This window comes from Phoenix dactylifera, chromosome 17 (assembly GCF_051530095.1).
Source record: "Phoenix dactylifera cultivar Ajwa chromosome 17, Ajwa_hap1_PhDact_Kaust_v1.1, whole genome shotgun sequence".
NCBI lineage: Eukaryota > Viridiplantae > Streptophyta > Magnoliopsida > Arecales > Arecaceae > Phoenix > Phoenix dactylifera.
The window spans coordinates 2,672,813-2,684,528 of NC_143206.1; the positions used below are offsets into that span (position 1 = coordinate 2,672,813).

Sequence of the window (11,716 nt, forward strand, 5' to 3'; positions counted from 1 at the left end):
GAGGAGCCCGACGCCTCAACGTCGGCGCAGAAGCCCGTCACCGGCGAGGAACCACGGCGCCCCACGCCCTCGTTCTCCGCACCGACGCTTCAACCGGTACACCCCACTCCTGGCCCCCCGGGCCCAGATCCTTATGGAGGTCAAGGGGCGGGAGAACCTCCCGGTCCCGAGGCAGATGAAGAAAATCCCTGGGAGGAGGCCCTCTCGGGCGTACTGTGAGTACCACCGAGACCACGGCCACGACACCGAAGACTGCTTCCAGCTTCGGGACGAGATCGAGGCTCTCATCCGCCGAGGGCGTCTCGGTCGATATGTAAACGACCGACGTCCCCCCGCAGACCCGCGTCCGGCCGACCCGGCCCCTCCGGAGCCTCGGGAGCAGAATCGACCCGTCGCGGGCGTGATCCATACTATCACTGGGGGCTGCCCCCGGCCCGAGAGGAACGCGGGGGGCTCGACTGAAGCATCAAGGGCAGCCGTCGCAAAGAGGCAGAGGGTCGGTAATGTAATCACTTTTTGTGATGAAGATGTAAAGGGGGTTCAGACCCCCCACGACGACGCCATGGTGATCTCCCTCACTATGGCAAACTATGATGTAAGGCGTGTTCTTGTGGATAGTGGAAGCTCAGCTGATATTTTGTTTTACGAGGCCTTCCAAAAGATGAGCTTGTCCCGACAAGTGTTGCACAAAACATCCACCCCCCTCATAGGATTCACTGGAGACGCTATCTCGGCCGAAGGTGTCATTGAGCTGCCTGTGACTGCGGGCGTTGCACCCGCAGAAGCCACGGTGCGGCTCGGGTTCTTGGTCGTCCGTGTTCCCTCGGCCTACAACGCTATCCTCGGACGACCCGGACTGAACGCCCTTCGCGCGGTAGTCTCTACATACCATTTGCTAATGCGGTTCCCCACGGCGGCCGGGATTGGAGAGGTCCGAGGTGACCAACCGACCGCACGGCAATGTTTCCTAGCAACTCTCAAAGGGAAGAAGCCCGTGGAGGCCCTAAGCGTCGAGTCCCTTAACGCCAGAGACGAGGTGGCTTTGCGGCACGGGGAGCCGGCCGAGGGTGTGATCGAAGTTCCCCTTGAAGAGGGTTGCCCGGACCGTACGGTCCGGGTCGGTGCCAACCTCGACTCGGAAGCTCGGCTCAGGTTAGTGGAATTCCTCCGAGCCAATGCTGATGTATTTGCCTGGTCGGCGGCCGATGTACCTGGGATCGACCCGGAGGTCATTTCTCACGCCCTCAACGTCGACCCGACCCACCGACCAGTAAAGCAGAAGAAGAGACACTGTGCCCCGGATCGGATCCGAGTGGTCGACCAGGAGGTAGATAAGCTCTTGGAGGCAGGATTCATAAGGGAGGTCAGCTACCCCGAATGGCTGGCAAATGTCGTACTTGTCCGGAAGGCGAGCGGAAAGTGGAGGATGTGCGTCGACTACACCGACCTGAACAAGGCATGCCCCAAGGATAGCTTTCCGCTTCCGCGGATAGACCAACTGGTCGACGCGACTTCCGGATATCAGCTGCTGTCTTTCATGGACGTCTTCTCCGGCTACAACCAAATAATGATGGCTCCACAGGACGAGGAGAAAACTGCCTTTATAACAGACCGGGGGCTGTACTGTTACAAGGTAATGCCCTTCGGTCTGAAGAATGCTGGCGCCACTTACCAGCGCCTCGTCAACAAAATCTTCAAAGAGCAAATCGGCCGGAACATGGAGGTGTACGTGGACGATATGCTGGTGAAGAGCCGCCATGCAGACCAGCACATCGCGGATCTGGAGGAGACTTTTGCCACCCTGCGGAAGTTTCGCATGAAGCTGAACCCAGCGAAGTGCGCCTTTGGCGCTTCGGCCGGGAGGTTCCTCGGTTTCATTGTCAACCAGCGGGGGATCGAAGCCAACCCTGACAAAATCAAGGCCATCCAAGATATGTCCCCTCCGACCAAAGTGAAGGAGGTTCAGGAGCTCGCTGGGAGGGTCGCCGCGCTCGGACGATTTGTGGCAAAGTCGGCCGAACGCTGCCAACCGTTCTTCAAGGTGTTGAAGCGCCCGAAAGACTTCCTTTGGACGGCCGAATGTCAAGTGGCATTCGACCAACTCAAGGAGTACTTGGCGTCTCCTCCCCTGCTGTCCAAGCCGCAAGAGGGGGAGATGCTCTACCTCTATCTGGCGGTCTCCCCAACCGCAGTCAGCGCAGTACTGGTTCGGAAAGAGGCAAAGCTCCAGAAGCCTGTGTACTACATCAGCCGGGTCCTACGGGATGCCGAGACGCGGTATACGAAGGCGGAAAAGATCGCCTTCGCGCTGCTCACCGCGGCCAGGAGGCTTCGCCCCTATTTCCAGGCTCATCCTGTCACCCTCTTGACCGATCAACCACTGCGGCAGATCCTCAGCAATCCTGAGAATGCGGGACGGCTGGTGAAGTGGGCAGTAGAACTTGGTGAGTTCGACATCCGCTACCAGCCCCGACCCGCCATCAAGGCCCAGGTGCTCGCGGACTTCCTCGCTGAGTGCACTGTGCAGGAGGCGGAACCTAGGCCGCCGGAAACACCCAGCCTCGACCTCCCAATCTGGACGCTTCACATTGATGGGTCGTCGAACCCCGAAGGTGGAGGGGCCGGGCTGGTCCTTACCAGTCCCGATGGAGTGATAGCCGAGTATGCCTTGAGGTTCGAATTTCCAGTGACCAACAACGAGGCGGAATACGAGGCCCTAGTCACAGGACTCAAACTCACCAAGGAGCTCGGCATCCGGCGTTTGAAGGTCTTCACCGACTCCCAGCTGGTGGTCGGGCAGGTCCGAGGGGAGTTCGAGGCTCGGAGCCCGACCATGCAGAGCTATGTCTAGAAGGTGCAAGCGCTCATTCCCGACCTCGGCAGTGTTGACATTCAGCAGGTCCCAAGAAGCGAAAATGCCAGGGCCGACAGGCTGTCCCGCTTGGTGGGCGCAGACGCGCACAACTTGTCGAGGGCGATCTACCTGGAGACCCTGGATGCCCCGAGCATCGGCGAGGCCGGAGCGGTGATGGCGATTGATCCGGAGCCATCTTGGATGGACCCGCTCGTCGCCTACCTCGCCGAAGGAATCCTCCCAGAGGACGAAGATCAAGCTCGGCGACTCGTCATGAAGTCCGCCCACTACGTACTCTATGAAGGGAGGCTGTATCGGACCTCGTTCACCGCCCCCCTCTTAAGGTGCCTCCGCCCCTCGGAAGCGGCCTACGCCCTCAGCGAAGTCCACGAAGGCATCTGCGGATCGCACCTGGGGGCTAGGTCCTTGGCGCATAAGATCATGAGGCAAGGCTATTATTGGCCTACCTTGTTGGAGGACTCAAAGGATCATGTGCGGAAATGCGACGCCTGCCAGCGCCACGCCAACGTCCAGAGAGTCCCTTCTGTCCCCTTGGCGCCAATCACTGCACCCTGGCCCTTCGCCCAGTGGGGAATGGATATCCTCGGACCATTCCCCGTCGCTTCAGCTCAGCGGAAATTTTTGATTGTTGCAATCGACTACTTCACCAAGTGGGTGGAGGCAGAGCCGCTGGCCACTATCACGGAGGTGCAAGTCCGGAAGTTCGTGAAGAAGAACATCATTGTCCGATTTGGGGTACCTCGGGTCCTCATCTCGGATAATGGGCGACAGTTCGACAACAAGCATTTCCGTGACTTCTGCGAGGAGTTCGGGATCGAGCATCGGTTCACATCTGTGTCGCATCCCCAAACCAACGGCGAGGCCGAGGTCACGAATCGGACAATCCTCCAAGGAATCAAAGCGCGAATCGGTCGGACGGGGCAAGCTTGGGTCGAAGAACTCGAGAATGTCCTTTGGGCGTATCGGACCACGCATCGGACCCCTACCGGGGAGACGCCTTTCAGCCTAACCTATGGCACGGAAGCCGTTGTCCCCGTGGAGCTCGGACTCCCCTCACCTCGGGTGGCCGCGCACCGACCCGAGGCCAATTCGGAACAACTCCGAGGGAACCTGGATCTCTTGGAAGAAGCGAGGGAAATGGCGCAGGTTCGGATGGCGATGTATCAGCGGAGGGTGGCCCGATATTACAACTCCAAGGTCCGACCGAAGCTTTTCAGAATCGGAGATCTGGTGCTAAGGCGAGCTAAAGCATCTCGACCTGCGGAAGGTGGGAAGCTAGCGCCAAATTGGGAAGGTCCATATAAGGTTCGCTGGGTAAACCGACCTGGCTCCTACCAGTTGGAGGCCCTAGATGGTCGAGAAATTCTAAGGAGCTGGAATTCCGCTAACCTGCGGATGTATTACCAGTAGAACGACGATGCCAGAAAGACAGTTCAAAAATGTATAACGTTTTGCATTTCAATAATTTCTGGTTACAACGGCGTGCTCGTGTGATTACAAGGAATTCCCAGAGGGGAATTAGGGTGTAAAGAAAGTAAAGAAGAGGTGGAGACTCCGAGGAGCTGAAGATCTGGGATCCCGAAACCTCCATCTGAAGCGGTTGCAATCCCGTCGGAAGTGGGTGCTTCCAACCGGAGGCGCCATCGGCGTCTCACGAAAGAGACGAAGAGCCGGCGCGGATGAAGAAGAAGTGGACGAAGGAGAAGTCCACACTGCCTCCAACCGGAGGCGCCATCCACGCCCCACGAAGAGGATGAGGAGCCGCCGCCGACGAAGCTCCCGCTGCCTCCAGGGGAACGCCACCTCCAAGGGATATTCCGGTCCTCCCCAGTGTTAGGGGAGAGAAGGAATACAAGGGGGAAGAGCATATGGAGGCGCGGTCCCGGATCAGGCACCTGGTGCGGAGCTCAATCGGGACGCCGAACTTCAAGGAGGGGAGACGTGATCCCGGATGAAACGCCTAGAGCGGAGTTCCGCCGGGGAGAACCTCCTTGTTGATCCCAGATGAAACGGCTAGTTGGCTGAAGTCGCGAGGGGCGCACCTCCCGTTCCTTCGGCAGGAGTCTCTCAGCCATGCGCCAGAGAGAAGGTCCACGATCCATGGCAACTTGAACAGCTCCGGCTTGGCAAACTCCATCGCACCTGCACCTGTATTTATAGCCAAACTGCAACCCCCCGGTCGTTCCGATGCGGGTGGCTCCCATAAATGCGGACGCATTGAATCCGGAGCCGTTCTGGCTCTCGAGGCGTATCTTCCCGCGATTTCCTAAGCGTCATTCTCCTTAATCGCATTCTTTGTGCAGGACACTCCGGGTGGCACGTACCCCTAGGTCCACATATCTCCGCTCGCGCCCAGGTCGCGTCCGCCTCGAAGAACACGCGCATCGCGGCCGCTTAACTGACACTCCTCGCAAGCAGCAACTGGCGATCCGATTTCCCAGGTAACGCATCAATTAGCGTTTAATGCCCTTCTGGTGTTCCCCAGGCAACGCTTGGAGAAGAGAAGAAACACGATCGCAGCTGGCCACGGAGAAACCCCGTCGGGCTGCAAGCGACAGGCGCATGGCTAACGAGCGGAATCTCCCGAGGCCCGGCCCTCGGATGCCAGGCTAACCCGATGATCATCCCGGGATCAGACTAGCCTGAAGCCCCGACCGGTCGCCTTGGCTTGCGCCAGCCTTGGCCGACCAACGAGCGGAATCTCCCGAGGCTCGGCCCTCGGATGCCAGGCTAACCCGATGATCATCCCGGGACCAGACTAGCCTGAAGCCCCGACCGGTCGCCTTGGCTTGCGCCAGCCTTGGCCGACCAACGAGTGAAATCTCCCGAGGCTCGCCCCTCGGATGCCAGGCTAACCCGATGATCATCCCGGGACCAGACTAGCCTGAAGCCCCGACCGGTCGCCTTGGCTTGCACCAGCCTTGGCCGACCAACGAGCGGAATCTCCCGAGGCTCGGCCCTCGGATGCCAGGCTAACCCGATGATCATCCCGGGACCAGACTAGCCTGAAGCCCCGACCGGTCGCCTTGGCTTGCGCCAGCCTTGGCCGACCAACGAGCGGAATCTCCCGAGGCTCGGCCCTCGGATGCCAGGCTAACCCGATGATCATCCCGGGACCAGACTAGCCTGAAGCCCCGACCGGTCGCCTTGGCTTGCGCCAGCCTTGGCCGACCAACGAGCGGAATCTCCCGAGGCCCGGCCCTCGGATGCCAGGCTAACCCGATGATCATCCCGGGACCAGACTAGCCTGAAGCCCCGACCGGTCGCCTTGGCTTGCGCCAGCCTTGGCCGACCAACGAGCGGAATCTCCCGAGGCTCGGCCCTCGGATGCCAGGCTAACCCGATGATCATCCCGGGACCAGACTAGCCTGAAGCCCCGACCGGTCGCCTTGGCTTGCGCCAGCCTTGGCCGACCAACGAGCGGAATCTCCCGAGGCTCGGCCCTCGGATGCCAGGCTAACCCGATGATCATCCCGGGACCAGACTAGCCTGAAGCCCCGACCGGTCGCCTTGGCTTGCGCCAGCCTTGGCCGACCAACGAGCGGAATCTCCCGAGGCCCGGCCCTCGGATGCCAGGCTAACCCGATGATCATCCCGGGAGCAGACTAGCCTGAAGCCCCGACCGGTCGCCTTGGCTTGCGCCAGCCTTGGCCGACCAACGAGCGGAATCTCCCGAGGCTCGGCCCTCGGATGCCAGGCTAACCCGATGACCATCCCGGGACCAGACTAGCCTGAAGCCCCGACCGGTCGCCTCGGCTTGCGCCAGCCTTGGCCGACCGACGAGCGGAATTTCCTGAGGCCTAACCCTCGGATGCCTGGCTTAGTGCCGGAAGAATTTCCTGAGGCCTAACCCTCGGATGCCTGGCTTAGTGCCGGAAGAATTTTCTGAGGCCTAACCCTCGGATGCCTGGCTTAGTGCCGGAAGAATTTCCTGAGGCCTAACCCTCGGATGCCTGGCTTAGTGCCGGAAGAATTTCCTGAGGCCTAACCCTCGGATGCCTGGCTTAGTGCCGGAAGAATTTTCTGAGGCCTAACCCTCGGATGCCTGGCTTAGTGCCGGAAGAATTTCCTGAGGCCTAACCCTCGGATGCCTGGCTTAGCGCCGGAAGAATTTCCTGAGGCCTAACCCTCGGATGCCTGGCTTAGCGCCGGAAGAATTTCCTGAGGCCTAACCCTCGGATGCCTGGCTTACTGCCGGAAGAATTTCCTGAGGCCTAACCCTCGGATGCCTGGCTTAGTGCCGGAAGAATTTCCTGAGGCCTAACCCTCGGATGCCTGGCTTAGCGCCGGAAGAATTTCCTGAGGCCTAACCCTCGGATGCCTGGCTTAGCGCCGGAAGAATTTTCTGAGGCCTAACCCTCGGATGCCTGGCTTAGCGCCGGAAGAATTTCCTGAGGCCTAACCCTCGGATGCCTGGCTTAGCGCCGGAAGAACTTCGAGAGTTAGGAGTCGGCAAGACGCTGCCAAGAGTTAAAAAGAAAAAAAAAGAGAGGAGGACGAAAGCGAGATGAAGAAACATTCGACTTGTATTAATTTTCATTGTTTCAGGGCCAAGGCCCATACAATTTGGCAAAACGCCGACATACAAAAAAGAAGAGGACAACGAAAGGTACAAGAGGTCAGCTTGGAGGAACCCCCGGTTAAATAGGCGGAAAGGCGGGTGATGCCTCGATGACGCCAGAGGACGTCTGGCCGCCGAAGGGTCGCTCGCGCCCCAAAGGCGAATCGACACCATTAAGGAAGGATGTCCGCCGAAATCCTCAGACTGCCAGGTCAGCAACAACCGCCATACGCCATAAAGAAGGCGGGAAGCTCGAAGCGCGCGCGCCTCTCCGAGGGATGGCGGCAATCTCGAAGCATCACTCCCTTCACCCGTTCCCCTTCTGGTTCCAGGCTCGGAAGTGGGGGGCTACTGTTACGGGGGAACTAAGCCGCCATGCTCCACGTGACCGGCACGCGCGCCCATGAAAACTACGGCTGTCCTTTGATCCAGCAATCCGACCCCGAGTCGGACATCTTCGGCTCCACAGCCCGACCTCGAGTCGGCTGTCCTTTAATCCAGCAATCCGACCCCGAGTCGGACATCTTCGGCTCCACAGCCCGACCTCGAGTCGGCTGCCCTTCGATCCAGCAGTCCGGCCCCGAGTCGGACATCTTCGGCTTCGCAGCCCGACCCCGAGTCGGCTGCCCCTTAATCTAGCAATCCGACCCCAAGTCGGATATCCTCAGCACCGCAGCCCGACCCCGAGTCGGCTGCCCCCTGATCCAGCACTCCGACCCCGAGTCGGAGATCTCTTGATAACGACAGGCTGCTTCCCAGAGGCACGCCGAGGCCTCCTGCTCCACTACTCCCTGCAACGGCTGTATCCGATGCTGTTCCACGATCTCCTGTATCAGCCGTACAAAGCGGAACTCCACTACGCCCTGTCATGGCCGTACCCAGCGCTGCTCCACGACGCCCTGTAACGGCCATGTCAGTGGCCACTCCATCGCGCCCCACGATGACAAACCCCCCTGAGAGACCCCCCAGCCAGGTATATATGCGGCTGGGGGGAGAAGGGGGGGTAAGCAATATCTTCCAGAGCACTCTCTTGCTTGCTATTATCATTTCTCCTCCTCCTCCAATCTCCTCTGACTTGATCGTCGGAGGGCCCCCGCCACCCCAGTGGTGGTGCGAGGCTTGCTTGCAGGTTTTCCGGTGGAAGGTGGAGCACAATCAACATCGACCAAGGCAGCTCAGACGGAATCCCGTTCACACCGCTGTGCCAATCGTTCTCGGTTTGGACCACCAGCAACAGGAACATCTCGATATAAGTGGTTGATATGTTCATGTCCAATGGGGCCTTTCCTAATTTAATATTCATAGAAGTAGAACATGATAACCTTAACCACAATAATGAAGCCTTGTTCCAACTACTTGGAAGCGCTACCTCTGACAATTACTTGTGAATGCAAGCCTTTTCCATATCCTTTGTCACAACTCTTTGTAAGCACCTGCCTGATATTATAACCCCTCCAAGGTTTTAAATATCACTACCAAACCTCATACTATTTTTCCATCAGAATGGTACAGTGCTGATATGGATAGTCCATACCAAAATTGACAGCATCAAGAAGAATGAAATCATCATTATCGACTAGTATAAATGGTATAGTGCTACTGATATGCCCTAGTGCTAACTAATATGGACTGATACAGATGATACATATCAATATGGATGGTTTTGGCATCCTATCACCCATATCGATGCTAGTTTCGCAATGAAATGGTACAACATGGTACCTTAGCACCCACCGCTTTTTAAGTCCTTGATCCCTCCTAAAGTCTTTGATTCACATGCCATGCGATCAAAATTGGTTCTCCATCATTTTGTACATCCGCATGAGCACTTAAAAAATATCTATAGAGATAGTTACAATTTAGGAAGTGGGGAAAGAGTGAAGGGTGTTGATTACATTTAGCATAGAAAGACAGTTTGTAGATTGAAGAAGGAACTTGAATGAGAACCATAAAGGATGATCTTGTAGAAAAATGATAAGATGGAAAAATTTAAGGGATCTAACAAATATATTATTCAAGACCTTAATAGCATGAATTTTCTATTTTGAGTGCCACACCCACTTCGGAATCTCCCTGTAACCTCATTCCCACCTGCTTCCTTATGGAAAAAGAAAAAAGAATGATAGAGCCACTTCCTTGCAATCACATCACATCAGAATCTACGCATTCGCATCCACTTTTGACAACTAAGATAAAAACTTCCCTTCTATTTCTTTATTTTTTTCTGCTTTTTTATAATTTCACGTCTCAAAATATAGGAAACTAAGTACACGAAATTCCACCAAAACATACTTCTCATTCACTCTAGTTACCTTAAAGCATCATTACAGTTTGATTTGGATGTAGGAATCTTTGATAAATTAATGATGGTCAATGTGGGGGTAATTGCAACGCTATCATACCTTATACAGAAAAATGAAATTAAATGCATGACAAACACATTCAAGAGATCTTTTTTCTCGTCATGTCTCTTTTGTCTACATGCAACATAGAAACTGTCTTGATTCCATTGTTCTGCACATACATTCCTTCTATAGCTCTTCTTCTGCATATAAGGGCTTACTTTTTTATTTGTCCTTCATTATTCTAAGATTCAAAGCCCTTATATGCAAATGGAGGAGAATGCAAGATGGATAGACCTGCTTAACACCAACGGAAAGTACGATATTATTCTGACCATGATTTTTTCCTTCTATTTAGTACATCCAAATTAATGCTAATTTTTGAAAAATTATGTAAAAACTTCGTGATGGACGACAGACTATAAGACATAAATGAGTTACTCCATGTGAAATAAATTCAGCTCATGTATACAATTGGTCAAAGCACAATAAAAGCATATAATAGCCAAAAATTAGTCAAAATTGAAGACGGGCATTTTGCAATACCTTTGGTCTCATCACCAAGCGAGCTGTCCTCAGTCCCCATAGTTTGCCAAGACAACCAATTTGGACAGACAGAGACAAACTGCCGATATGCATCGAGTTGCTTCACTGCTCTGGCAATACCAACAGAGCCATAGTCGTCAATGCTCAAAGAAACAGCCACATCGAGAACAAAATCCAACAAATCAGCTGGACAAAACTCTACATCCACTTCACTATTCTGACAGGCTGAAACATAATGCCGGTATGCGCCCACCTGTGCTGACACTCTAATCGCCGTCACCTTTTCTTCATTTTCAACCCACGCAGAAACAGCCACATCTAGCACAAAACCCAAAATCTCAGTCGACTCAAATCCTTTTCTTACTTGTGCAGTCTGCTCAACCAACATGCCAGTTGCTTCCGCAGCTGAATTCTGGCAAAAACACATCAACCCAAACGCTGTCCTCCAGCTCAACTCCTCCAAAGCAAGATCGATATTAGCGGAAAACTTCATGCCGATCATCTTCGACATCTGAGAGTAATTCTCCTCGAAGCCACGAATTTCATGAACCCGAAACCACTGCCTCTTAGCGCATCCATAAAATGATACCAGAGCCGAGGAATTCTTGATTCTGTCGATCCGGCCAGGCCACCACGTGTAAGGAAACGCTTTTGCCCAAACAATGTCTCCATTCTCAAAATTTTTTTGAGGGAGGTGTTTCTTCATCCAATCTTTCTTGGGTGATTTGGAAAACCTAGAAGCAATCTCCTCCTCGAAGCTCCTGTGGTTGTGGCTATTCCCATCGGGAATGGACCTATAAATCCTCTTCTTATTCTTCTTTGAAACCCTAAAATCCTTTTCCTTCGAAGCCTTACAGTCCTGATGCTTCTCCTTTTTATCGGGAGTTGCAAATTCTTGCCGGCTTCTGTTCCGGGGGACGACCGAACCAGGACGATAGCCCTCTGGAGGACGACGAAACCCTAGAATCTCCGCCAAGGGCGCAGTGTCCTCCATATCTGGAGATAAAATTTCCATCCCGCCTCCGAAGAAGAAACCCTGCTGCTTTCCGGAAATTTCTGGAGTTATCCACCGGCAGCGCCCCTGTGCCAGAGGCGGTATACATACATACATACAGGCATACACTCATATATACGTGTATATATATATATATATATATATATATATATGTGTGCGCGCGTGTGTGTATATATAGACGATGTCATGTTAAAAAAAATAAAAAAAATTGTCCAAAAAATTAAAATTTTATTAGGATTTTTCAAACTTAAAAAAATAATTGTCCAAAAAATTAGAATATTATTAGAATTTTTCACCCTTAAAAAAATCTATTAAAGGAGGAAGAGATATAAAAAAACATGAACTCCTAATTCTAATAAAGAGAGTGAAAAGAAATT

General features: G+C 54.2%; 1 protein-coding gene across 1 annotated transcript in view; it reads right to left on the reverse strand.

The window, feature by feature from the left end:
• Positions 1-11,443, reverse strand: part of LOC113461433 (uncharacterized) — a 41,973-nt gene extending 30,530 nt beyond the window's left edge. Inside the window, exon 1 of the mRNA XM_039121084.3 lies at positions 10,325-11,443. Coding sequence (XP_038977012.2) covers positions 10,325-11,435 — 1,111 coding nt within the window. The 5' untranslated portion in view covers positions 11,436-11,443. The remainder of the gene's footprint in view (positions 1-10,324) is intronic.
• Positions 11,444-11,716: the final 273 nt, after the last annotated feature.